Here is a 27,268-nt window from a genome sequence, read left to right as displayed (position 1 = left end):
CTGTTTTCTCCTACTTGCCTCTTCTGCTCCCTGCTTTCCTTCACTGTATGTTCCCTGCATACTTAGCATCCAAGAAAAAAATCATTTCTTGGCTGATAAGTTTCCAGCAGTTACACCCGTGCTCTGTGGATAGGCCAGGAGACCTGCTGCCCACCCACTTGGGTAGGATAAGGGAAGCTTTCTTTTGCAGCAGCCGGTCAGAGTTAAGAACCAAGGAGAAAACGACTGAAATCTGTAATCCTCCCAATGAAAGGCGGAGGGAGAGCAGAACTGTGGGGGCGGAGCCCCCCATGGGAGAGCCCATCCCTGTCTTTCAGCAGATGTGTCAGTGCTTTCTCTATGCTGGGGGCCGGGACTCCCCTGACAGGATGTTTACAGAATGGTGACAGAGGCAGGGGCACAAGTAAGGAGAACCCAAGCGCCACAGCCCAGAGGAGAAAGGTGTTAACTCTGCCCGGTGGGCAGAGGTGGAGGCTTTATGGAGGAAACAGGGTTCCAGCTGGGCTGGGAAGGGTGGGCAGGGCCCGGGAATTACTCTTACCTCAGCCAGCGTATCCTGTGAAGCAGGGTTGAAGTTGAACTGCCCCAGTGCAGAGAGTAATGCGAAGAGCATGGACAGTCCCCCATGAGCCCCAGCTGAATATTTTAAATTAAGTAATGGACTGTCCCTGCTTTGGAACTGATCGACAGGGAACACCTCTCTCCTCTGCCACTGTTTTCCCTGTGTTTCTTTAAATAGTAACTGACCTTCCTGTCTGTGGAATGGGTCAAACAGTGGGGTTGCTCAAGGAATTTAGTGTCCTGTTTCTCTCCCATTTTGGCAGGTGTCCTTGTCTTCTCTGGTCATTGAGGTAGGGGCATTTCAGACTGAAATCGCACCACTAAGAAGATTTTTCAGCTAGATCAAGTGAAGGGGTTATGCTGACCCCCTGCCCTTATCCTACAAGGCACCACCCTTGTGTGTTCCTGGAGCTGAGAGCTGTCACAGTTGGTGTTTATGGTCACACACAGGCGCTCAGTGGCTGTACTGGCCTGCCAGCGTTTACACCCCTCTCCTGTGGGAAACCCTGTGTGAGGTTCTAGGTTGTGGATTCTGTGCTCGCCACCTGAGTGCTGGAAGGTACTATAATTATCAAAAACCGGTGTTTTCATCTGTCCTGTTGATTGAGAATCCTGTGAGGAACCAGCTTCAGATCATCGGCTACGGAGTTGGAAATTCAGCGGCCACAGTAACCAGCTGACATAACAGGAGCAGCAGTGATCCCCCATTAAATAAATGTCTTTCAGCTCGTAGGAGCTCCCGGGATAATTGACTTTCCAGCAGGAATTACTGGTTCGAACTAAATCACTGGGCATTAGGGAAGCCTACTGCATCTTTTGATAGGGGCCTGTGACTGTCTAGTTTTGCTGACCTGACAGGCATAATTCATCTTGATATTCATTGTCCCTAGTTGCCACCAGGTGACACCAGATTTCTGTTGACTGTAATTACAACCTGGGGGTGAGTTTGGGCTTTTTTATTATTCGTTAAAAGTGCTTCACTTACTGGGTTATCGGCTCCCCTGAAGGTGCTGTAGGCAGGTTTCTACAGTGTCTGCCTGGGGAGACGATGAGCATGTAGACAGAGCATTTACTGAGCACTTCCTCACACGCATCTTTTACTCGGTCAGCAGGGAAACAGTCTGATGTGGCCTGTTCCGTTTCAGCTGACAGGTGCCACCTCTGGTTGTGCTTACCCTCCCAGTGTGCTAGACGGCTGCCGCCAGAAGGTGGGGTCACACCTTTCCTTTAAGTCCACCTGGAATATGGGAAGCAAAGGGTGGCCTCCAAATATAACTGATACGACCTCCTGCTTTCAGGCAAACTTTATTAAGGCAGAGGAGGGAAATCGTAGAATTGGACCAGGCTTCCATTTCATTGGCCTGGTCTCACAGCAGGATCCTTATGTAGTCCGAGGAATGTCTTCCCAAGAAACTTTTGCTCCCCATTCCAAAATGCCCTCCCTTAACCTCTTACACACCCCAGCCAGCTGGGTGGCAGGTGCCTGTGTGTGTGCATGTGTGTGAGTGTGTGAGCCTATGGTCCTGGAGAAGAGATGAGGTGACAGGCTCACTGCGTCCAGTCCCATCCACTGGGTCAGGGGCGAACAGTAGGCTTTTCATGTCAGTTTTTTTCTAATATTTTATTTATTTATCTTTAGAGGGGAAGGGAAGGAGAGAGGGAGAGAAACATCAATGTACGGTTGCCCCTCATGCGTCCCCTGCGGGGAACTGGCCTGCAACCCAGGCATGTGCCCTGACGGGGAATTGAACAGAGATCCTCTGGTTTGCAGGCCCGCGCTCAATCCACTGAGCTACACCAGCCAGGGCTCATATCAGTTTTATACACCCCACTAGCAGAGGGTGGTTTTCACTCTCCTGAATGGTACATGTGTTTGTATGTATTTTGAAGAGGTGCTCAGTTGGCTCAAATAGCCGGTTAATTCCTTTTAACAATGATTGTAGCTTATCGAGCATTCACTGGGGCCTAATACCTGCCAGGCAGTGCGCCGTGTGCTGGGGGCACAGGGATGAATAACACACCTTCGCTGTCAGGGAGCTTACAATGCAGATAATTCAGAAATAGTACATTAAATTCTAAACTCAGTGTGTACAGGGATTGCTTCTAGCGTACTTAGCCCAGCCGGAAGTGAAGAGGAGCCCCGTGGAAAATGATGCCTGATTGGAGGAATAAGAGCTACCCAACCGAGTCAGACTGCCCTGGGAAGCAGGCTCCAAGAACATAAACAGAGGCATACTTACTTACATTTACCATTTCCTCCGTTCAGTTGAATGGTGTTGGTTTAACTTAATCAAATCACTGTTTCTCTGACGAAAATGAACTTCAGCATGGTAGCACAGTCTCTGTACCTTGGGGATAATCTCAGGCGCTAAGGATCCTTACATCACTAGGGGGTTCTGTGTGCTCAGCTTGGGGCTGCTGGTGGTGTGGCCATGCGGGGGGGGGGGGGGCAACTTCAGGATCTGTGTCCTCTTCCTTTGATCCTTTAACCCCTTCTACCTTTGATCCTTAAGTGTTTCTCACAACACTCTAAGTGTCGTATGAAAAGGCAGGCCAGCCATCTTCACAACATACCATATAATATACAAACATACTGTAAAATACACAAACATATGCCGTACAGAACTTGCTGACAAGTGGCACTTGTCAGAGTGGTGGCTTCCTGATGGTGTGTGAAAGGCGAGCAGGCTCTCAGAGAATCGGGCCTTGGTGTCCTCCTTCGACAGGACTCTCAGGCATAGGTAACACCCGCCCTCCAACAAACGGAGATGATTCTTCCACCTGACTCCCTCTCGTTTTGGAACCAAAATTGAAAGAAAAGAACAAAACAGAAGAAGAAAAAACAAGCTCCCCCTATGAGGGTGGCAAAGATAATGACCTGAGCAGTCTCTCATAGTATAACCCAGAATAGCATCATTGCTAATGCTCTTCATTTTCCCCCTGGTTGCCTTGTTCTCTGACGCTCTCTTACTCCCTTCTGAACTCTCTGCTTTGTTCCCCTTCAGAATGGTGGCTTGGCGTGGAGTGATGATGCAGATGGAGGCCGAGGAAGAGAGATCTCTCGAGACTTTGCCAAGGTCTGTAATGTTTCCTTTGTGATAACAAAGGGGCAGTTCTGCAGGGGGTCGTTGTGTCTGATCCCCAAGGAATGGGACAGGAGTGGCCTTTGAGGCACATTTGTAGTCAGTCATTCAGATGGTTGTGTATCTCTGGTATAAGACTTCCTGCATAAATTGGATTTTTTCATTGTGTTTTTTCCCCCTGGGGGCATTGGGATTACAGCTGTATGAACTGGATGGTGATCCGGAAAGGAAAGAGTTCCTGGATGACCTCTTCATCTTTATGCAGAAGAGGGGTGAGTGTGCGTTATTTCAATTCTATGACTATTTATTGAGTGCCTACTGTGTGCACTTCACACTTGGGCTTAACTTCTCCCACAGAGTGCCAGAGTCTTAGCCCAGGAAGGCGAGAGGCATTCCTGCTGAGCGGTTATGAATTTAGCCAAATGATTGAACCAGATTGAGGAGGGCAGAGAGGGCCTTAGCAGAAAATGAATGGACTGGTTATTCAGATTTGGTCTTGCTTTTTTTTTTTTCCATTCTTCTTCTGATTGACTGGCCTCTGGAGTCATTTCGAATTTAAGTACATTTTTTTTCTTAGCCTTATAGCTTTGCTGGATATCACTCAGACTGGAATGTGGGGCTTCCTGTTGCCGTATCTAGTCTTAGAGAGACTGAGAAAGGCCACTGAGAGGGCACCCTTTAGTGTTTGTTGGGAGGTTCGGAAATGACCCGTGATAAGGACAGGCTAGATCTTTTTTTCATATCCATTGGCTCTGTGGTTTTTGCACTCACTGGCTCGGTGGGGACATTTCTGCAGTTTAACTGTAGATATATGGACATTTGCTTTATAATGCACCTGCCTACTTCTCTCTTGTTCCCCCTTTCAGCCCCCTCACTCGCCCCCAACCATCTCACTTTGTGAGATGGGACCGGGTTGCAACAGTGTTGAGCCCAGTGACTCAACCTTCTGGCTTTATCGCCTCTCGTAGCAGTGGGTTCCCGGGACGGCCGGCCCTCAGGAAGCATGGCCAGAGCCCCAGGCTCCCCAGGAGAAGGTCCCCCACAATCTGTCAGGCTCCACCTTTGTCACCCTCAGGACAAAGCCTTGGGAGAGCTTTGTTCCCACCATCCTCTTCCCCAGGATAATATATTGGATTGGCCAAAAATTCTTTTGGTTTCTTTCTGTATGATGGCTCTAGTAGTGCTTAGTTGTCTTTAACTTTATTTGAAACAATTTTATTAGGTTATATTGTGACAATTGACATATCAACCTGCATTTTTTTAAAAATTGCCAAAATTGATGAATTTTTGTGTAGCCATTTTAATATTGAAGATGGAAGAAAATACACAACATTTTTGGCATATTAAGCTTTATTTCAAGAAAGGTAGCCCTGGCTGGGGTAGCTCAGTTGATTGAGTGCAGGCTTGTGAACCAAAGCATCACCGGTTTGATTCCTAGTCAGGGCGCATGCCTGGGTTGCAGGCCATGTCCCCACTATGGGGTGTGCTAAAGGCAACCATACATTGATGTTTCACTCCCTCTTTTTCTCCCTCCCTCCCTTCCCCATCTCTCTAAAAAAGAAAGGTAAAAACAACTGAAATGCAAAAAAAAAGAAAGAAAAGAATTGTACAGTGTATAGAGAAGGTGTGTGCCTGATCAGACATGTCACACGTGGTTTGCGAAGCTTCGTGCTGGGGATTTCTCACTGGACATCGCCCCACCGTTGGGTAGGCCAGTTGAAGTTGACAGCGATAGAGAACAGTCACTGCTGTACCACGCAGCAGATGACCTACATACTCAAAATAATCCAGATTAATATGGTGGTGAAATTGAAGAATGTATTTTTTATTTTATGGGAAAAACCACAAGAACTTTTTAGCCAACCCCTGACACCCCTTGGCTGTGGTATCAGCCCCTTCCCTGAGATTTGGCGGTGTGAGGCTCCCTTTAACCGGGGCCGGGCTCTGAAGGCAGCCCCAGCTGCTAAAGACTCTGTGTGAGCTCCTCTCCCTCCCCTCTCATCCCCTGTCTCCCCCCATCTTTCCTCTTCCTTTACCTTCCAAAGCCAGACTGCCTTCTTAGTAGCTCCTAGTACATGCCTGTTACTTACTTTGTCATTTCTTTGCTCACCAAAGGCAGTCATGTGGCTTTTGAGCTTTGGCATCCCACCCCGTCTTCAAGCATATCGGAGCAGTCGAAGCAGCCCCCATTAGTTTACTTCTGGAGCTGTAGTCTAGAGCTGCCTGTGTCGGTGAAAAACAAGACTGTAATCCCAAAGGATAACGTGACTAGCAGCAGTGAAATATGCCTTGGTTGCACCGAGAAGGAGAAATCCACTCAGTACTTCAGTCTCCCCTCCAATTACCGTTTAATTATTCAGCAGCTCCACCAGCCCAGCTGGTGCAGACCAGGAGCCACTCTTATCTCAGGGGGGCTGCTGTAGCAATGTAGATTTAATCAGCGCTGGGGCTGCCGCTGCTTTATTTTCCATTGGGTTGTTTTCCTCCTTTCCCAAAAGGATTTTTAAAGGAAAGTGGATGTTACATCATCCTGGCCAAGAGTGAGGATCCGTAATTGTTTCTTTAGTACAGTTTGTCCCTGCTGCATTAGGAGCTCCTTGAGGATAGCCACTTTGTCACTTCTTTGTGTCCCCACGGCTAACTCAGGGCCAGACAGGTTGATATCAGCTCAGGCTGTAACTGGAGGTGCAGTAGGAAGCGACGAGTACCAAGTCTCCTGGTACTCTGCAGTGTGAGGGCTGCCAGACTGCCATCTGGAGTGTTTCTGGGTGAACCCAAAGCAGGAGTAAGTGATTCCCTTTGATTGTGTCCGTTCGGGTCCTGAGGAATCCTTCTTCCTGGATGTGTTTCAGTATTTGCTGGCATCACCAATAAAGGGAACTGGCTGAGTTGGTTTTGCTACTTGTTCATTACTCTAATACTTAATGGTTTCTCAGTGTTAGCATATGAGTTGAGGGGCTGGCTAATTCTTTGTTGTGGGTATACGCTTCTCCAGTTGTGATAACAAATAATATCTCCAGACACTATAAATTTCCCTGGAGGACATAGTTGCCCCTACTGAGAGCCACTGCCATACACAGGTGGAAAAGAGGGTGAAGATCTAAAATTTCCTCAGCAGAGAAACTCTTCGTGGAAACCATCTTATTTCCGTTCGAGTAGCGGTATCTGAGGGCAGTGAGGTGTGTCCCAGGCCGTACTGCAAAAGCCCCTTCTGTGGCTGAATGCCAAAGGCAAGGGTGCTGGGCCCCCTGGGTGGAGTATAAGGCAGGCCTTGGAGAAGAGCTGAGCCCCAGTGTACTGGGGTCATTGGAGTGAAGGGAGCCACACAGATGGGGGGCAGAAATGCAAGGGCATGCATGGCCAAGACAGCTGGAGGAACCCTTCTCTGAGTCCTGGGTGAGTCATTTGTCACCAGACTGAAGAACACATTTGGCCAAGAAGTTAGCATTCCTATCTGTGGACACAGTGCAGGTACTGAAGTTAAAGTGCTGGGAGCGTCACCAAAGGTGAGACTCCAGGACACTTGGTGTGGCAAACAGTGTGAAGCTGGGCTGGAGAAGGGAGACCGAGGCAGGAGGACAGTGTGGAGGTTGTTTTCTTAAATTCAGTGATCTCCCTGGCAGACTCGTGTCTGATGATCTTTAGCAGGAGGGGCCCGCTGTAGCTGAATTCAAGTGGGCAGTCGAAGAGGTCTAGGAGCAAAATGCACTTTCAATGTGAAGCTTGCTATATTTGCTCTTCACAGAATGGTGAACCCAGGGGCCCTAGACATTTGTGACTTATTTGCCATTCCCAAATTGGAGTGTCTGAGGTACTCAGAAGCCAGATCTTGTTAGCTGGGTCCAAGGAAAAACCTTAGAGGCCTCAGCAGCTGGTAGCAACAGGCAGCAGGTCACCCTCCATAGCTAATATGGTGGGTAAGTGGTGGATTTCACAGGGGCTACTGGAAACGGCCTGAGTTTGAAAGTCCGGTGACACCCACCTGGGCTGTGAGTGGGGCTGGCAGCTTTGACACAGCCAGCCACGCCTCACAGGAAGTAGACAGGGCTCCCAGGGAGGCAGAACCCAGCAGGCCTTCCTGAAGACTGCAGGTGATGAACCTGCTCTTCAGCAGGAGGGGCCCGCTACAGCTACTACTTTGTGCTGGCTCTTTGCTTGTTAGCATTTGGGTGAATGACTGTAACAGGTGGGCCTGTCAGCTCACAGCACCTTGGTGTCCAGGCCAGACCAGTGTGACTTGCGCCCTGGTGACCCTTTCCCTACCATCAGAGCAACCTGCCTTAGAAGGAGCCTGAGAGGAGGCCTAGGCAGCACCCAATTGGGCTCACTGTCTTCCACCTGCCTCAGGAGGGGGCCGTGAGGCATGTGGCAGGGGAAAGAGCTTTATCCTAAGTGTAAAGCCAAGGGTAACATGCCACCTTCCCCATGATACTGAGCAAATCCTTCCCTTTCTGAGGGGCCATAGTTTGTTGATCTATAAAATGGGAGGGTTCAGTGAGAGTCAATCTGGAAGTTTCTCCCAAGTTCTGTGTTCTGTATTACATGTTTTTGACTGTGTCTGTTGAGCTACCAACAGAGAAGAGCCACCCTTGATGACTAAAAAAAGAAAAAAAGCTTTATAAAGCAATGTTCTGTCAAAATAATTGTATAGCCCTGGCTGGTGCGGCTCAGTTAGTTATAGCATCATCCCGCAAAGTGGAAGGTTGTGGGGTTTGATACCCAGACCTCTTGCATGTGCAAGAGGTGACTGAGCAGTGTTTCTCACATTCATGTTCTCTCCTTCTCTTTCTCCCTCCCTACCCCTCCCTCTAAAATCAAGACACATGTCCTCAAGTGAGGATTAAAGCATTGTGCAAAAATTAGACCAGGGATCCCCAAGACCAGGGATCCCCAAGACCGGATGCTTCTCCCCCTTTCTTGCTGTTTCCTCTTTTGTTGACTGAAGCTCAATTGAATTAAACGATTTGGTGTGATTCCCGTTCCCCCAAGTGTTTCTCCAGAATGATTGTTTAGATTTTAGGTACTCCATTTTGCTCACCTTTTGCCACATGCATAGGCGTGTGTAAAATACGAGGGGGGAACCTCCAAAAGCCAGAATGATCTTCTGGAGGGCGGGCCCCTTGTAGTCCATGCTTCCCCGACTAGGCGAATGTTCTAGTAACCCATCTATATCGGTGTACCAGCTGATGTTACTGTGAGAGGCTGTGTTCAGCTTCCGTGAATTTTTTTGAAGATTCTTTCAGCACGTTTGCCCATTTCATGATGGGTGACTTATGAGTGCCCCTGCCTACACTGCATTGAGTGTTCGCCAGTTTTTGACCAAAAACAGTGTGATCCCTATGCCCCACCCTCTCTAGTCACCATTTTTGTTACCTTGGATGACAAAAGTCCTCAAAGGGAAACGTTTTGCTGATATGGAAGAGGTGAAACAAAAAACACCAGAAGCACTAAAAGGCATCAAAATCAATGAGTTCAAAACCTGTTTTGAGTTCTGACTGGTGTGGTTCAGTGGATTGAGTATGGGCTGCAAACCAAAGGATCGTCGGTTCGATTCCCAGTCAGGGCACATGCCTGGGTTGGAGGCCAGGTCCCCAGTGAGGACCACGTGAGAGGTGATCATACATTAATGTTTCTCTCCCTCTTTCTCCCTCTCTTCCCCTCTCTTCCAAAAAAAAAAAAAAAAACTTGTTTTGAGCAGTGGGAAAAAAAGTCCCAGTAGGTTTATTGCATCAAATGGAGAGTACTTTGAAGGTAACTGAAGTTTAAACATGTAAGAATAAATACACAATTTTTTATAAATAAGTACAGGTTTTTTCAGGTACACGTTTCTTTGCCAAAAATGAAGTCAAATAGTTGCAGATAAAATTCTATGGCTGATTGAACTCACTGTGGGTGATTTCTGAGATGGCATTCCCTGGTAGATTTTCCAGGAGGAAGTCTGGGTGGGAGGGCCTAATATGGAAATTTGATAAGGAAAGGCTGACAAACAATTTCATTTTTCCTTCCTCAGTAAGGAAGAAAAGTCTGCTCTCTTGTACCCTAGGCAATGAAACAGAAGTGTGGTCTCATCCTATCGGAAGAGGAGGAGGACAATAGTTTTACTGTTGTTTTCATTATGATTATCCCATGCACTTTACAGAACCCTTGCAACCTGCTATCTGACCTGCTGCTCTCCACAGCTTCAGCTCCCTGGGGCAGAGAGCAGAGGTTATCAGGTAGCCATGAAGAATTAGCCTGCAGGTTAAGTGATTTACCTGAGGCCACGGTGCAGATTTAGCACTTGGTTTCCTAACTGCCAGCCAGTGCTTTCTCCCTCTCTGGTTGCCTTTGTGAAACTGGTCCCTAGCACCAGCAGCTCTGTCACTCCCTGTGGGGGCAGTGGATAAGCCTTCTTTCTCCACCCTTCTGAAGCCCTACTGAGAATGCCGGTCTGTCTCCCCAGGCCACTATCTCGTAGGGTCTGATAGCATCTAGCAGATTAAATCTTTGTGTGACGCCTTTCTCTCAGGGAAGGGCAGATTCACAGTGGCGCAAAGGCTGCCATCTGTCCAGGCAAGAAGGCGCTGAGGTGAGGGGCACAGGAGACAACAGGACCATGCACACACCTGGAGCACCCGCACACAAGGCCACCCTCTCCAGCCTGTGCCCCAGCTGGGCCCAGCAGGCTGAGGAGCCACTTGGTCATGAGGAACAGTTTTGTACAGACCTCACCTGGAGAGCCGCCCTCCCTCCTCCGCCAGTTCGGTGCAAGGCTGCAGACTGACCTTGGTTTTTCCAAGTGGACGGTCGGCTCTGTTTTTGTGTGTGTATATGCAAAGAATTTACTGTGGGAAAAGGGCTTGATCTGCCTTAAAATGGAATTTGAGTGTTTTCCTTCTGTTGTGTACTTATCTATCCATCTTGGGCAGGGAAATGCTCGTGACATGCATTGCTTTGCCTTTTGGTGGAGGTGGTTTCTTGTGTATCTTGCAGTAAATGGTCTGTGCTGTGAACACTCTTCCTAATAAAATAAAATCCGTTGTCTCTGTCAGATGAAATAGGCTTTGGGGCTTCATTTTCTAACTTTATCCCGAATGGAAGTCTAAAATGCAAATCTTGGTTTAAGATTTCTCCCTCTTTCTCCCTCTTTGTTTAAGAGTTAGCCCTTTGTCTGAGGCCTGATCTTTTTCTTTTCTCTCCCTGGGTGATCTGACTACTGTTGATACACTGGCGTCTTTTTTCCACTTTTAATAGTCAGGTAATATCCTGTAATGACCCGGCTATTCATGATAGTGGGAAGGGATCCTGATGTTTGAAAAGCATGATTGATTTGAATAGCCCATTTTTAAAATTAAATTCAGCTTTTTCCCCTTCAAAATCTTTTATTAGTACTTCTAGCACTTGGTAAAATTGGGTTGATAGTTTTGCCTCTTTTGTTCCAAGGTGAGGTAATATTGGTAATTTGTCTGAGGGTTGGTGTAGGGAAAGTGTGAAATGAGGGTTTGGCCCACTTACACTGTGGGAAATCTGCTGGGTCTTGAGAGGCTGGTGGTGTAGATGGTGGTGGAAGCCCAGACGGCTGTGCCCTGCCCGGGCCGGAAGCCCTGGGGCGGCGCCTCTCCCCTGCCAGCCTCCCCTGTGGATCGGCAGCAAAGGAGAGAAGACCTGGCAGTCCTTCTAACTCCTTGGCCAACTTCTCTGGGGATAGTTTTTAAAGAAGGAGACAGCACAGTCAAAAGTAAAATGTTACTATCTCCCATGGTAGAATACAACATTACCATACTGCTGAATTTCCCCTAAGGCAGTTAATCTAAGTTACGATATCAATAAAGGTAATGAGTTTCAAATTAGCCTCCCAGGTTGTGGTACCTCCAGAACTTCCAAGTATTGCAGGAGGGAATATAAATGGCATGACTTTGGGAATCTGTTTTGTAGTATTCACTTAAGCTAAACATATGCCCTCCCTATTACTCAGCAGTTCTGCTCCTAAGTGTACCCGACAGAAACAAGTGCTTACATCACCGAAAGACACATGCAAGAATATTCATTCTAGCCAAACACTGGAAAGGCCTCAAACGCGCATCAGTAGTGGGATGGGTAAATATAAATGGCGCGTCGTCATACCGCTGGTGGAATGCCACACAGCGGACTGACTGTTGAGCAAAAGAATATATGCTACATGATTCCACTATTTAAGGTTATAGAAAATCAGCTGTGGGGTACGTGTCAGGATGTAGTTACCTTCTGGGTGGGCTGCAGGGGCAGTGGCTGTTGGTTGGGGACATTTCCTAGGGGACTGGCAGTGCTCTCTGTTTCAGCTGAGGAATGGTTGCATGGGTGTACGCAGAAGTACATGCGAGCTGTATGTCATACCCACTCGGTGAGAAGTCAGAGTGGAGGGTTAGGGTGCCCATCAGTCCGTTTCTAGGGTATTGTGCACCCTGGCCTCTGCGCAGTCTTGCTAAGTGGTCAGCTTCACGCTGCACTGTACCCTGCCAGACACTGCTGCTCAGTTCCTGGAGGCAGGTGTTTTCTACAAAAACAAATTGGGGAATGAACATTCATTTCTCTGCTTGTTCCTGGGGAGCAGGACTTAGGTAGGGAAAAAAATTAATATGCAGAGGGACTGACAGGAAGCCTGCCTGCCTGCCTGCATTATCTTCTCCGCTTAACCTGGGTCTGAACTCTTCCATGCTTCCTGTATGGCCTCCCAACGTTATTGACAGGCTATGGAGATGATTAGTGATCTTTTTCAAAGCCAAGAAAAAGCTGCGAGATTCCTTGCAGGGTAGCCACACCCTGGGCCTGGGCCTGGGCCCTTACCCCTGACCAGTCGGTAGGAAAGCAGCCGCCATGTGACTCTGCCTGGGCTCCCTCCTTTCTGATTGCTCCTGGTCTTCACTGGGAAGTACCCCTTCTCTTCTGGGGAGGAAGTGACCCTCCCTCAGCATTCCCACCCTACCCCATCTTTGTTGTGCCAGAGGAGGCCATCTCCTTACCTCTCCCCAACTCTGTCTTCATAGTCTGAGTGGCAGGAAGGAGAGGCAGCCAGGTGCCAGGGAGCCGTGTGTGTTTGGCTCATCTGCATGGGAAGCTCCTGATCACAGCTTTGGCCTGCTGGTGCCGGTACCGTTAGCATTCCCACCACCAAGGGTTAAAAAGCCCAGGAGCTCCACAGCTTCCCTGGGTACAGGCCCTCATAAAAGCCTTTCCACTTAGCCTCTGGGCTGCTTTAGTCTCCCTGGCTGAAATCTGATAAGAGGCCGCTTTGTTGGGACTGTCAGTCTCCTTTATTGAGGAGGGAGCTGGAGAGCAGTGGCATTTCTTGGGGCTGGGATAGATAAGCCCCTGGGTTCCTGTCAGAGGAAGCATGATTAATTACCCTCAGTCCTGGCTCCTGCTTTGATTCAGTGACTGACAGTTCTCAGGCTTCCCTGGCAGGTGCTCACACCCCTCTGAGAAGCTAGATGGGGCTGAGATTCAGCCTCCTGCAAGGCCAACACTAGTGACCTGCAAGAGGCTCTCTCTATGGCTATCTGCCTCCTTCCTGGTTCCAAACAAGTGGCTCTTGCATCTGTTGTGCGAAAAGGCCTGTCCCTCTCAGGTAAAGAGGGTCCTTAGTTATAATAAGGCGCAGTCCAGCCCAGAGAGCAGTCCAGAGACTGAGCCTTCCCTTTAAGGCCTTAAACTTAACTGATAGTCCTAAGCCACTCAGAACCCTACACAGAAGATCCCAAACCCTGCCAAGATCAGTTGGCAACATTATTTCATAATTCAGGCAAGCTCCTAAAACCAGGTCACCCCCCCTTTGGTAATCATCACAACTATCAATTTTTGTGTTAAGTTTTTATTCGTAGTCTCCTAGGACTTCAGAACTGAAAGTCATCTAGTCCAAAATCTTTGTTTCACAGATGGGGAAACTGAGGTATGAATATGTTGCTCTCCCATCCCCACACCCGGTATGATGTATTGTTTTCTTTTTTATTCAGGCAGGTAAACCTGCTCAAAGGCCTCTCCCCTGCCTTGTCATAGTTGGGTCTCCTTGGCTATCAGGTCCATCAGGCATAGCGCAGACTGCCGAGGTGGAGGAGCCTGAGGATCTTGCCTGTCCCTCAGTTGTCAGGGGAATGAAGCCATGGCTGGTTGGTGTCTGGATCATCTGGGTAACATGAGAAAACCAGACCGTCATCCAGAGCTCGTGCTCAGAATAGCCTCAGCGTTGTTTCTGGCAGTCCCAAGGTATCTGCCTGCCCTGGGAACTGCTTTTAGCTCTTCTGCCGAGGGCCGACCCCCTCCCCTCCCCCACTGGTCTCTGCAGCCACACAGGGCAGGGCTGGGGGAAGCAGGACTCAGGGCCACCACCAGGGTTCCAGTACAACCCCTAGCCTGGGGTTTCTCGGTAGAGGTTCTGGAAAGAGGTCCCTTTTGGTTAGGCTTACAGCCTTGACTTTAAACACCACTTTGTCTCTTCCTTACCTTTTCAGGCCCTGTCTCTACCTGTTGTTTCCTTTGCCCCTGAGCATTTCTCAGCAAACGCAGTCACACTCTGTGTGAAGATAAAAAGGCGAATTTTTTTCCATATCTGTCTATAACATTGTTTTTCAAGCAAGCCATGTCCGATGGTTAGACGTTAAGTCCAGTGACTACTCAAAGTGAATTTGTAACTCTACCTGGGGAGTTGGCCTTCAGAGGCCGTTAGAACCACACTAGAAAGTCTCTTGGTGTATGGCCAAACAAAATCAGTCTGAATAGCCTGGTCACTTCATCTTGTTCTGCTGGTCTGCCTCCATGCACGACCGTTTCTAAAAGTAAAACACACCCTTCCCGTTTGATTTACCACCACTAGAGAGGCTCCCATGAAAATAGTGCAAACTCTTGACAGCTATTCACAAATGGAGCTCAAAACCATCACCTTATTATAGAACTTGAACTCAAGTGCTTGACGACTCTGGGCCTCATTTCCTTAGTCCGCGTCATAATGAGCCTTCTAGGGCCTGAGCCAGGAAGGTGGCTCCTTTCGGGGCTGTCAGCAGTGACACAGCTAGTGACAGGTCTAGGCAGACCCAGCACAGCCTGAGGGAACTGTGGTTAAGATTCCCAGTTGGGTTACCATGGAGCTGGTTGCTTTGACTCTAAGTAAAGGATTTTTTTTACAAATCTGCATAGTAGCTTAGTTTACTGAATACTATGAAGTATAGTATTCAAGCCATGGTGAAGGAAAAACAACCACCGCCTTCAGAGATCTGTAGTCCTCCTGGGTTTCCAGGTGAACGTCCATTAAACGACTAGAGAGTAATTATATGCTGAACATGGGGGGTTATAACAACTTTTGTAAGGAAGGACAACCATGTGCACCAGGGTAGTGGGAACATTATTCCTAGAGGGAGTGAACATCGAAGGCTAGTGCCCAGAGGGCTTGAGCAGGAGTGGTCATTTCAGTCCTGATGAGGAGGGAGAGCACAAAGCAAAAGGTAGAAGAGTAATGAGCTTAGTTCGGGGGTGATAGTGAGGAGACGGAGACCCAAGTAGTTGGTGAGTGAGCTGTTGGGTGTACTAGATACACTTTGTGCCTTATCTTTTATGGAGTGTCAGGGAACTCAGTCATGAGATTGAACCTGTGGGCTGGGGTGGGTGGGCAGTCGGAGTCTCTGTAGGTTTCTGAACAAGGAGGTGAGTAATATGGTGAAGGTGCAAGTTGACTGCATGGATGAGAAGCTGCCGCAGGCGTCTGTTAGCCAGCCAGGGCCTGGTTCAGCATGGTAGCTGCAGACTGGAAAGGAAGGCACCTTTGCAAGGTACCTCCAGGAAGAATCAGTGGTGCTCCCTAACGATCTGTAGGTTGGTGATAAGAGAGACGAGGAGTCAGTGCGCCTCTGAGCTTCCTGCCTAAAACCTCAGTGCAAACACTCTGACTTGGAATGAACAGGTCACACATGTGAAGATGTCCTGGGACCTTCTGGAAATGTAAGCTTAGGAGGCCTCTGTGAGGGGACCTTGCAAGTGGTCTCCCTCCCTGGCAGTCTCTAGGCGATGCCATGGAGGGTGTGAACATGCCCAGGCCTTCAGTGTGCTTGGGCAGACAGACCTCCAAAAGGACATAGACCTCGGTTCTGTCCTGCCAGAGACTGGTTCTGCTGCACCAAGCTCTTGTCTTGTGATAGGAGTAAGGGCCAATGTCCAGAGCAGCATGGGGAGGAAAAGTTAACCAATGTACAAGCTGTGTCTTAGAGTGTCCCAGCAATCCTCTGAAAGTTTACCTATGAATCTTGGGATCTAACTCTGTGACCCTTTTGTTCTTGACTCTCCAAAGACCAACTGATTGAGGCAAAGGCCTCGGAGGCCTCTTGCTCCGTCCCCACGCTGAGAAAGGTGCTGTAGCAGTCCCGCGTGTTCATGCTCACGCTGCTTCCTCTTCGTAAATGTGGGAGCCTTCACACCATTCTCTGGCTTAAATTATCCTGTAAAAGAGTTGGCGAGGCCAACATTCCAGGGCTGGGCAGAGAATGCCATTTCTCGAGGGAAAAGAAGCAGGAGCTGAAACAAAGCCCTTCTCTAGTCAGGCTGGCCTAATGTCTGCCAGGCGGGCAGTGAGATGGGGCAGTGGGAGGGGCGAGGGGAGGAGCAGCCTGTGTACAGTACTAGCAGCTTGCCATTAAAAGGCAACAGGTCTCATACCCTGCCCTGGACGGCGACCCTTCCCTTTGGAATTCTCCCCTCTGACCTCAAGATCATTAATCCAGAGGCTGCCAAATGACAGTCATCCATCACGCCTCCAGATGAACTGAGGAGCGCCTGGGGAAGGCACTTGGCCCCACCCTCCTTGCGTCCCCTGGTGCTCATTAGTGGGCCTTCCTGCTCAGAGCCAGGTTTCCTGGTCACAGCTCTGGCTCCTCTCACTTCCCTTCCGGACTAGTGGGTGGAAGCTGCTCTGACCCACCCCTCCCTTTCAAAGGCCAGGGAAGGGGTGGAGCGATTAGTGAGGACAGAATCGATGAGTAGCTTTTTCACCCCTCCCCCTGCCCCTGGAAACCTGTGTTTCCTGCAGATCCTTTGACACGGTGGAGATACAGGACAGAAAAACTCATTTCTCTCCCCTGCAGCAGGAGAGGAGGAAGCAGGCACTTAATTCAGGTCGATGAGCTGGGCAGGAGCCCCCAGTTGAAGGAGTCAGGGACGGCCTCCTGGGGGAGAGGGCTGACTGGCACGTGAAGGCTGCAGTGAGTTGCCACATCATCGGGAAAGCATCTGGACTCGGTGCTGCTATAAAAGAAATCTAGTCCAATCCTCTTCTTTATAGATGGGGACACTGACCCAGAGAGGCTGAGTGTTTCATCCAAGGGCCACACAGCCTGAGAGTTGGACCTCTTTCTCTTCATCCCAAGAGAAGTGGTAGCTAGTCTGACAGCTTTCCGGCTTTGGGAGTTTGACTTGAATTGTACTTCTAAGCAGATTTCTGAACATGTTTCTAACTGAACAAAAGGTGGGCATACATAGAGGTCTTCCTCTCCGCTTGAAGATGATGCAACCCTCTTTCTCTCTCTGGACAATCACAGGGACCCCCATCAACCGAATCCCTATCATGGCCAAGCAAATCCTTGACCTGTATATGCTGTATAAGCTGGTGACGGAGAAGGGGGGCCTGGTGGAGATCATCAACAAGAAGATCTGGCGGGAGATCACCAAGGGCCTAAACCTCCCCACGTCCATCACCAGTGCCGCCTTCACCCTGAGGACCCAGTGAGTGGCCAGGCCTTGGGGAAAGGAAGCAAAGACTGGAGAAACGGGATGTTTTGTTTTCTTTTTTTGCCGGGGGCGGGGGGGTGCCCTTGACTGAAAATTGAACCCATAACCCCGGTATGTCAGGATGACACCCTAGTCGACAGAGCTGCCCGGCGAGGGCAGAAAGGGGATGTTTTAACTTAGAGGAGAGAAGGGAAGAAAATTCCATTATATAGTGAACAAGGTGAGGAGGATTTTGGAGACAGCCATTGACAGTCTCCAGGAGCTTTCTGAGATGAACCCCTCATGAGACGGAAGTGATGAGAGCCGGTATTTCCCACATGGCCTCTGTGCTGCCGTTTCACCATTATGGTGCCTTCAAACCTCACCGTCAACCCTGTAAAGTAGGAGTTATTCCCGTTTTCCAAGTCATCAAAGCTAAGTCTCGGAGTTTAAATCGATGAAGGCCATACCAGCTGATAAGTGGTGAAGCTGAGATTCATTCCACCTGGGCCTCGTCCCTGAAACCCACACCCTTTCTGGGACGCTGCCTCCCACACTGCGCCTCCACCCTAAGCCTGGCGCTTCCCAGCTGACACTCAGTTTACCCAGCAACACAGGACCCAGGAGAAGGCAGGCGGTTGGGCCCCACTGGGGTCGGTGAATTTTTGTCACCAATGAGTTAATTAAAAGCATGATAGAGCCCTGGCTGGTATAGCTCAGTGGATTGAGCGAGGACCTGTGAACCACACGATCGAGGTTTGATTCCCAGTCAGGGCACATGCTTGGGTTGCAGGCCAGTTCCCAGCAGGAGACTCATGAGAGGCAACCATACATTGATGTTTCTCTCCTTCTCTTCCCCTCTAAAGATAAATAAATACAATCTTAAAAAAAAAAACATGATAGAAATAGTGAAGCTAAGAGCAACAATGGAGAGTGAGGGCCAGGAGGGATTCTCTTCTTCCGTAGCACTCTGGAAGTTGCTCTGTGAAGAATATGGAATGAGCAGCTGACATACCAGTTAGCTGGCATGTCACGTCCTTGTTGAAAAGTAGAAAGGGTTCACCTGTGGGGACTGTTCAGCGGAAGTGGGGGGCAAAGCTACAGCCTCTCCAGCAGTCCTTACTTCAGCGTTCTCGGGTGGAGAATTGCTTCCGGGGGCACCTGATCCACAACGGGGAAACTGCCTGTCTGACCAGCCCGACTGGGACGGTTAGGAGATCAGGAGCCACAGAGCCATGTCACAGCATGGTCCCAGCGTCCCCCAGGGCACTGAAAAGGCACCAGCACGACCACGAAGCATTAGCATATGGCCCTTATTTCCTTGAGTGCCTGACGCCTCCCCCTTGCACAGTGCTCAGAATTGAGTGGCAATTAGAGGGCCTGGGCCAGGGTGCTCGGTGGTCCCGGAGCTTTGTCTTCTGAGTGATGCCCCAGGTTGGGGCCTCTGTCCTGGAGGCTTGCCTGCAGAGGCTGCTTCCACAGACCCAGCAACTTAAATGAGGCGGTGTCTGGTGCCATGTTTTGGATTACTCTTTTTTCCTCCCTTCCTTCCTTTCAGGTACATGAAGTACCTCTATGCTTACGAGTGTGAGAAGAAAGCCTTGAGCTCCCCAGCTGAGCTCCAGGCAGCCATTGACGGCAACAGGCGGGAGGGCCGGCGGCCCAGCTACAGCTCCTCCCTCTTTGGCTACTCACCCGCTGCCACTGCTGCTGCCGCCGCCGCCGGGGCCCCTGCCCTTCTCTCCACAGCCAAGATCCGCTTCCCCATCCTTGGGCTGGGCTCCAGCAGTGGTACCAGTGCCAGCAGCCCTCGGATATCTCCAGCAACTACCCTCAGGAAAGGTCTGCAGGGCCCTGGGGGAGGAGGAAGGAATGGAGCCAAGTTTCTGTGTCCAGGACCTGGGTGGGAGGGTGGATTATTGATCAGTCTAGCTTTGGTGCCTTTGCCAGGTGATGGAGTCCCGGTGACAACAGTGCCTGTGCCAAATCGACTGGCTGTGCCCCTGACTTTGGCAGGCCAGCAGGCTGGCACCCGGGTAGCCACACTGGAGCAGCTGCGGGAGCGGCTGGAGTCGGGGGAGCCCCCTGAGAAGAAGGCATCCAGGCTGTCAGAGGAGGAGCAGCGCCTGGTGCAGCAGGCTTTTCAGCGCAACTTTCTCAGCATGGCACGGCAGCTGCCCATGAAGATTCGGGTCAATGGGCGGGGTGAGTGTGCCAGGCCACACTGCACTGAGGGGCCCATTCACGTCCCCCAAGACTGGGTTGGGGCTCCTCCAGCTTTTGCCCTGCAGGCCCCCGGAAGGGTCTAGAGGCCAAAAAGTCACACGGAGCTTCCGTGGCCATAGAGATCTCAGTTCACCAAGATGAGGTTATTTTCTTGGGGACCAGAAATTGCCTCAGGCAGTGACTTACTCTCCAGCAGATAGGAAGAAGCAGTGTTCAAGAAGGAGTCAGAGACCTTCAGGGACAGTAGCTGTCTTCCCTCCCCTGCCCGCCCCAGTCTTTGATCTGTCTCAGTTAAAGGGCTCAGCCTTGCCCCAGTGCCTAACAGGGTGCAGGAGTGTGAGCAAGCGCAGGGCACATCTGGGAGAACGTCGACACCTCCATTCCTGAGGCTCTGAGAGGGACTGGGTCTCCTCAGACCAGGCCGCCTGTGGCTGTCAGGACAGGAGGGAGGGAGGAAAGAGGAGCCTGGCAGCGTAGTTGACACCCTTCCCTTCCCTGCCACGTTTTTCAGGTGCCCGACCTTCATGTCTCCGGAACCACACTTTCCATGTCCCTAGTTCCTCTTCCTCCCTTCCCCTCCTCACACACATTTTCTTGGCCGTCCCTGCCCTTGATGCTGTCCCAGAACAAACATGAAGTACATGTGCATGGGAAAGAAACCAGGGGTGGAGGAAGCTGTGCACATTCCCAAGCAGCCGCTCCCTGTCCACTCTCCCCTGGGTGAGGAGCAGAGGGCGGTTGGAGGTGATGGCCCAGGCAGCGGGTCTCTGCTGCGTTCGCCATTCGAGGCCAGGTGCCCCGGTCCTGCACAGGGCAGAGGTGGGCTGGGCAGTGGCCTTCACGAGCCCCAGATGCCCAGGCTGAGATGGAGTACCAGGTGCTGGGCAGGTAGACCGTCTCCTTGAGGAGCCCCCAGCCTGGTAAAGGGGAGGAGGGGGCAGGGTGAGGCCTTCGAGGCAGAGACTGGCTAGATCTCCCTGATCTCTGGCTGCCCAGCAGATGGATAGTGGGCACTCGGTGAAGTTTGCCAGATCACTGTGAAAGTGCCCGCACACAGCTGTGAGCCAAGGGCAGCCTCCTTACTGATGGTGATCCCCTTTTCTTCAAGCAGAGAGAGTTGATGGGCTAAAGTGGCCCATGGAGAAAACAAGAGGCAGGACATTAGCAGCCTTGGGTCCTCCTGCCAGACCCTGTGCTCAGGAGAAGGTTGTCTAGATGCTTTCTAACAGCGCCTCGGGCTGCCGTGGCCAGACCCGGGCACGGGAGAGCCTTGGGGCAACAGACGCGCTGAAAAGCTTGACCACGCCTGCTGTCCCCCTTGTCCCAGCAGAAGACAGATCAGAGGCCTCGGCCACGGCGCTGAATCTGCCTACAGGCGGCGTCGGGAGCATTAGCATGTCCGTGGACATCGACGGCACCACCTACGCAGGTGAGGCCCGTGCGCAGCGGCCCAACCGGCCCCGCTTGTCACCCTCCTATCTGCATACCTTCCCGGATGCCTTCCTTTTAGGTGGTCTCAAAGTTCCACAGCTACACTGTCCTTCTGGACTAGTAGAGGCTGAGGACAGCTAACGTGGTGACAGGTCCCCCTCCACCTTTGACCTGATGAGAGGAACCTGAGGCCGAACCCTTTCGGGCTGATGATTGGCTTGCTGTGACATAAGTCATCCAGTGTGAAGTCCCAGTCAACTCTGTGTTAATGCCTTCGCATACAGTGAAAGTAATTGTGTTCTGAGTCCACCATTGTGGTCTTCTCATGCACGGTCCTCCTGTCTTTGTGCTCCAACAGTTCTCTTTCTAAGCTGCTGCCGTTCTTTTTCTTTAAAATGGATCAAGGACAGACACAGACATGGGTCCAAGTGCCTGTATGTTTGTGACTCTCCCGTCATTTACAGTTGTTTCTCCCTCAGTCTAATTTGGCAGTAGTGGGTGGGTGGGTGGTTGAACACCTTTATCAAGTAAGTATACCCAAGACGGTCAGCTTAGTTTTCATGGTATCAGTTCTCTTACAACTCCCATTTTGTGGGTTTAGGGCTAAGTTTGGGAACAAAGCCAGCTGACTCTTGTTAAGCATAGCTCGGTGAGTTGGGGCTAATGTACCCAGGTATTCTAGCCGGTGGCCTCTGCCAGGAGCTCCGGCATCAGCCCCCGGTTTTACAGAGGGCGTGGAGGTGCCCCGTCCTTCAAAACGGGGGCACATCCTCGGGGCATGCTTCTGCCCTTTGTGTGCTCCTGCTCGGGGGACAAGGCTCCCTCAGGGTACACACCCTGTAGGCCTCATCCTCTGGACCCCTGCTGTGGGGGAGGGGGAGTGGGGGCAGGGAAGGGGCAGGGCCCCTGGAAGCAGCCGGCAAAGAAGCAGCAGCGCTCAGGCCGCAAGCAGAGGTCTCTGCCTGACGCAGAAGGCCTTCAAGGAGATTGGGCGAGTCAGTGGGTAGGGCTTGGGTGCTCATGGCCTTCTGGTGGCATTGTGATGGCCTGAGAGGCTTGGGGGTTGGGAGTAGGTCCGTGGAGAAAGCGGGGAAGGAGGATATGGGGGCCTGATATTGCCATCATTTTGATCCTTCATCAGGAGGAGGGACGTAATGCCTCCTCCCTCAGAAGCGGGTTGGAGGCTCCCCAGACCTCGCCTCCCTCAATGCCAGTTCCACCTGTGCGCTTTCTCAGTTGGCAGTCGCCCAGGCTAGGAACCTGGAGGGCCTTCCTGAGGGCCCCTCGCACCCATGCTGCCCCCACCCAGAGCTGAGCAGACCCTGCTGCGCTCTCCTGTCCTCTCTTCGCCACCGGTGCCCTAGGCCAGTCCTCTCTTCCCGTCGGAGTAGCCCCCTTGCAGGCCTCCGTCACCCGCACCCCTCCCAGCCCCACAGAGAGTGTCCCAACACACACGTCTCAGGGGCTCCCTCCCTTCCGAAGCCCGAGGAGCTTCACCTACAGGGTGGGACCCAGGCCTCCCACAGCCTCACCTGCCTGCACTCTAGTCCGACCGCAGCACTGTGTGGCCTCCAGCATGTCTGCTGCCTCTGCTCTCTGCTCTCTTCGCCTTCAGGTTCCCCTGCTTGGCACACCACTCCCTTCCTCATTTGGCTGCTTTTTCTAGCAGTCCACACAGCCTCCCCCTGGAGCTTTCCTGGCCAGTTTTCCCTTGCTTTCCAAAACCTTTGCTCAGAGCATTTGTAACATTTCAGCAAGATTACTGTACCAACCTGAGTGTGCCCCCGCACGGCCTCTAAGCATCCGGAAGCAGGGCAGTGTTTGGGACTTGCGTTGGCACCTGGCACGGTGTCCAGAGCGGAGCCTTGCACAGTTGGGCAGTAATAATCAGTGGAAATGGAAGGAACACAGCTCTTGTCTCTTGTGTGCTTACGCTTTCTTCTCCTCCCATCCAGGCGTGCTGTTTGCCCAGAAGCCCATGGTCCACCTCGTCGCCGGGTCTGCTCCCCAGAACGTCAGCAGCAGCGCCAGCAGCAGTGGCAGTTCTCACTGCTCACCCAGTCCTACCTCATCCCGGGGCACCCCCAGTGCAGAGCCCTCCACCAGCTGGTCCCTCTGAGGGGCAGGACCCAGCTCCTCCTCCCCACTGTCCTGTTGAGAGTGGAGGGAGTTGCTGCACAAAGTTTACCTCATCTCACGGATCCCATGTCAAATACCATTTGGCCAGATGTTGAGAGTTTGGATGTGTCCACTTGTCCGGGCTCCATTCCGGTCCTGCTGTACTCTGGGGACAGGGAGAGGCTGGAGGGCAGGACAGGGCAGCGTTGTCCAATCAGGGATTGTCCTGGGGAAACGGGTGGGGTCTGTGGGCGGCCAGCTTCCTGGGGATTCCCAGGCCACCCCCCTTCCTGGGCACAGTGTATCGACAATCTGTAAACCGACACAGGGCTGGAAGCCCTTGCATCCCTTCCCCTTTAATTTATTTTCCTTGCCCTGCCTTCTGTCATGACCCCGGGGTCACCGTTCCTTCCCCTGCTCAGTGCCCCAATCTTCCACTCTTTCATGTGGGTCTGCCAGGAGCCAAGAGCATGCCTTCGTAGCTTTTCTCTACTGAGCATGAGATGGGGCTCTCCTCGTCTCCCATGTTGGTTCTTGAGGTATGGGTCCCTCAAATTTGAATCAGTCCTCATGGCCCTTTAGTCCCCTTGTCATGGCTCCGAAAGGTCACGTGCAGGCAGTCCTGAAGTCCCAGGGCCCATTGGATGTCTGCTGTGGCACCCACCTCATACCAACCCTCTTCCGGCCCTCAGACCTCCTGCTGCCCACTCTCCCTTGCTGGCCAGCTCTCCCAAGAACAGCCCACTTGTCCCTTGGCCACCCACCTGCTTCTCACGGGGCCGTCTCTGCCCCAGTATCCCCAAGCCTGCCGATGTCAGGTCCATTGAAATACCTCAGATTTGTAATTGTTGATGTTTGATTCTTCAGGAAGTATTTGCATCTCTGAAATCTTTTTTATATGTGTTTTGCTGACTTTTGTTCTTTTATTTTAAAATTTTTATTGTTACTATAGCACCAAAGAAGTGAAAGCAGATCACCCCAAAGCCAAACAAATGATTTGGTACCCCAGCCCCTCTGAGAGCTCGGTGAGGAGGCTGGGAGGCAGGCAGGAGAGACGACTCAGGGATCACAGCGGCAGGGAGGCGGTGGGAGAGAAGCCCGCGCTCGCACAGGCTGGGTCCTACGACCACACCGTGTCTGAAGACGGTCCTTGACTCAGTTCCTGCCAGAGCAGGCCTAGTCCCAGCCCCTACTGCCCGCTCTCCGGTGGGGGCCAGACGTCTCCCCTTCACTCCACACTCCCACCTCAGGACAGGCAGGCTGTGGCCCTGACAGAGGGTGTGATGCTGAGAGAGCTCCATCTCCTCTTGGACCCTGGGGCGGAGCAGACTGCTCCTGCGTGGTAAGGGGGAGGCGATTCTCACACAAGGCTCACCTCACACCGTTCAGCAGACACCACCCACCGCTACGTTGCCGGCTGTGGTGGGAGCCCGTGTCGGCACAAGCCCACGCCCAGCTGACATTCCGTAGCATCTAGGAAAGGAAAGGGAATTCCAGAGCTCGAGCACAGAACGTGCCTCAGCCTGGTAAGCTGCAGCTCTGCTGGACTGTGTCTCTTCCCTCCCCCAACCCTCTACACACATGCACAGCCCCCCTCCACCTGGGCTGACGCCCTTCCAGCCTCAGAAGCCTTCCCCCCTTACCCACCAGGCAAGTGAGGGTGTGGGCAGAGAAGGGCTTCTGGGGTCTGGTGCCAGGGAGGAGCCCAGTTGGCTGGCACTGGGCCCACTTGATGTCACAGACATTTTGCCAGTGTATCTTTCTCAGGGGTTTGGTCATGAAGAATGGACTCTTCCCAGCCAGAGGATGCAGGGACAGCACACTGTGTCTTTCTGGTCACTGGATTCTCTCCCGTAGGCAACTTGCCCAGCCTCCTCCTCTCAGTGAGCCCCTGCTGACCTCAGGACAACAGAGGGGCCTCAACCTGTAGCCCAAGAGTGGGGGCGCCGGCAGGTGTCCCTGGGCCAAGAGGAACTTCCCTGGCAGTGCAGTCCTGAAGGCCGCATGGCAGGCAGCCAGGGCAGCGCCATCCACTCACCCTGCCTGTCTTCTGTGGTTTCCAACCAGGAAAAGCAGGATAGCACATGGGTAGCCTAGGCAGTGGAGAAATACCTCAGATGCCCTCTTGCAGCAAGTGTCTGTATATGTTGTGGTTGTTTTCTATCTACATGTTCTTGAATGTTTATATTTCAATAAACCTCTACCTCTTCACACAAGCAGGTGGGTGTTTTCACTCTTTATTGGATGGTGCTGGGGGAGAGGTGAAAGCCTTCGGAACAGACAGGGACCGAGTGAACAGCTCTGATCCATCAGTTTTCCCTGAACCTTTCCCCCTTCAGTGCTCACCCGCCTTTTCCCCAGAGCGCCCACTCACCCCAGCAGACAGGTACCAGCAGACAGGTGTTGCCTCATCGCCAAAACTGGCTCCATCGATGTCACATCAGTGTCGTGGTAGGCACAGGCCCGGGGGAAGCCTCCACTGAGCAAGCCCTTGTGCTCCTTCTAAGTGGTCCCTATGCATACGGAGCTTCAGAAGAATTTTGTAAGATTGTATCGTGACAGCTGTCATATCAGTCTGCATTTAAAAAATTAGTGAATTTTTGTGCAGCCATTTTAATATTGAAAGTGGAAGAAAATACGCGACGTGTGTCATTCAAGAAAAGTAAAGAGCAACTGAAATGCAAAAAGTCTGCTGTGTATGGAGAAGGTGCTGTGACTGATTGTGTCAAAAGTGGTTTGTGAAGTTTTATGCTGGACAATGCTCCCTGGTTGGGTAGACCAGTTGAAGTTGATAGTAATCAAGACATTAACTGAGAACAATCAATGTTATACCACGTGGGAGATAGCTGACATTCTCAAAATATCCAAATCAATAAAGTTACTGGTGAAAATGAAAAACGTCTTTTATAGGGAAGAAAGCACAAGAACTTTTTGGCCAGCTCAATATATATGGAAACCTGGTGGCATCAAAAGACCTGGTATTTAGGAAGGACCTGGCCAGCCCTGGCTGGTGTGGCTCAGTGGATTGTGAACCAAAGGGTTTGATTCCCAGTCAGGGCACATGCCTGGGTTGTGGGCCAGGTCCCCAGTGGGGGGCATGCGGGAGGCAACCACACATTGATGTTTCTCCCCTTCTCTTTCTTCCTTCCCCTCTGTCTAAAAATAAAATATGTAAAAAATTTTTTTAAAAAAAGAAGAAGGGCCCTGGCTGGTGCAGCTCAGTGGATTGAACGCAGGCTGCGAATCAAAGGGTCGCCAGTTCAATTCCCAGTTGGGGCACATGCCTGAGTTGCGGGCCAGGTCCCCAGTGGGGGCCACAAGAGAGGCAAGGACACATTGATGTTTCTCTCTCTCTCCCTTCCTTACCCCTCTCTAAAAAAATAAGTAAATAAAATCTTTGAAAAAAGAAGGACATGGCCAGTCCCAGGGTTGGTGGAGTGGGGCAGGGGGAGGAAGTGGGAAAGAGTGCACCTGGGCCCCCGGGGGTCCCCAGCTATGGGGTTTGGGCTCCATCCTCTGAGCATCAAGGTGTAGGCAGTCCCGCAGTCGGTCCATTGGTTAGATAATCTGCTTTTCTAGAAGGGTGATGTGGACCTGGGAGACATTCTGGGTGTGAACGCCTGAAACTCGGGCCTAGCCTGAGAGTGCTCAGTCTTTCTCTGCTCTGATGCACATTTTATGGGCCCAGTCTGGTTTGGGTGAAACAAGAAGTGGACAGAGGAAAAGCATTGGGTGAGTTTGTAATCACTTTCCCTTCCACACCATGCACCTCACTTGTCTCGGCCCTCTGGTTGCAAAGCAGGGATCCCCCTCTGCCATTTTTAAGTGCTAGAAAATGAGGGGACATTGAGGCAGTTTTGAGCCTGTCACACTGATACCTTTTTTTTTTTTTAAGACAAAGGAGAAGGGAGGGAGAAAACGAGGGAGAGAAACATAAGTGTGTGGTTGCCTCTCGTCCACCCACCACCCGGGACCTGGTCCCCAACCCAGGCATGTGCCCTGACTGGTAATTGAACCAGCAACTCCTTGGTTTGCAGGCTGGCACTCAATCCACTGAGGCACACCAGCCAGGGCTGTCTCACTGGTTTTTACTGTTCAGTAATTTAATTATGATAACCAACATTTGGCGTCACACTTCACAACTTCCT

At 51.4% G+C, this 27,268-nt stretch overlaps 1 protein-coding gene across 4 annotated transcripts in view; it reads left to right on the top strand.

Moving 5' to 3' along the window:
* Window positions 1-25,336, top strand: part of ARID3B (AT-rich interaction domain 3B) — a 50,742-nt gene extending 25,406 nt beyond the window's left edge. For 2 of the 4 annotated variants that reach the window (XM_037047039.1, XM_037047040.1), the window contains exons 3-9: window positions 3,567-3,638; window positions 3,844-3,916; window positions 17,177-17,360; window positions 18,904-19,187; window positions 19,296-19,550; window positions 20,899-21,000; window positions 22,958-25,336. In XM_037047039.1, coding sequence (XP_036902934.1) covers window positions 3,567-3,638; window positions 3,844-3,916; window positions 17,177-17,360; window positions 18,904-19,187; window positions 19,296-19,550; window positions 20,899-21,000; window positions 22,958-23,121 — 1,134 coding nt within the window. In that variant the 3' untranslated portion in view covers window positions 23,122-25,336. The remainder of the gene's footprint in view (window positions 1-3,566; window positions 3,639-3,843; window positions 3,917-17,176; window positions 17,361-18,903; window positions 19,188-19,295; window positions 19,551-20,898; window positions 21,001-22,957) is intronic. The other 2 variants (XM_037047042.1, XM_037047041.1) reach the window with 2 other exon arrangements.
* The last annotated feature ends 1,932 nt before the right edge of the window (window positions 25,337-27,268 follow it).

The sequence above is a fragment of the Sturnira hondurensis genome, unplaced genomic scaffold, assembly GCF_014824575.4.
Source record: "Sturnira hondurensis isolate 20B ecotype Veracruz unplaced genomic scaffold, ASM1482457v3 Scaffold0005329, whole genome shotgun sequence".
Lineage (NCBI taxonomy): Eukaryota > Metazoa > Chordata > Mammalia > Chiroptera > Phyllostomidae > Sturnira > Sturnira hondurensis.
The sequence above is the reverse complement of the archived record's forward strand: the minus strand, read 5'-3'. Positions and strand labels throughout refer to the sequence as shown.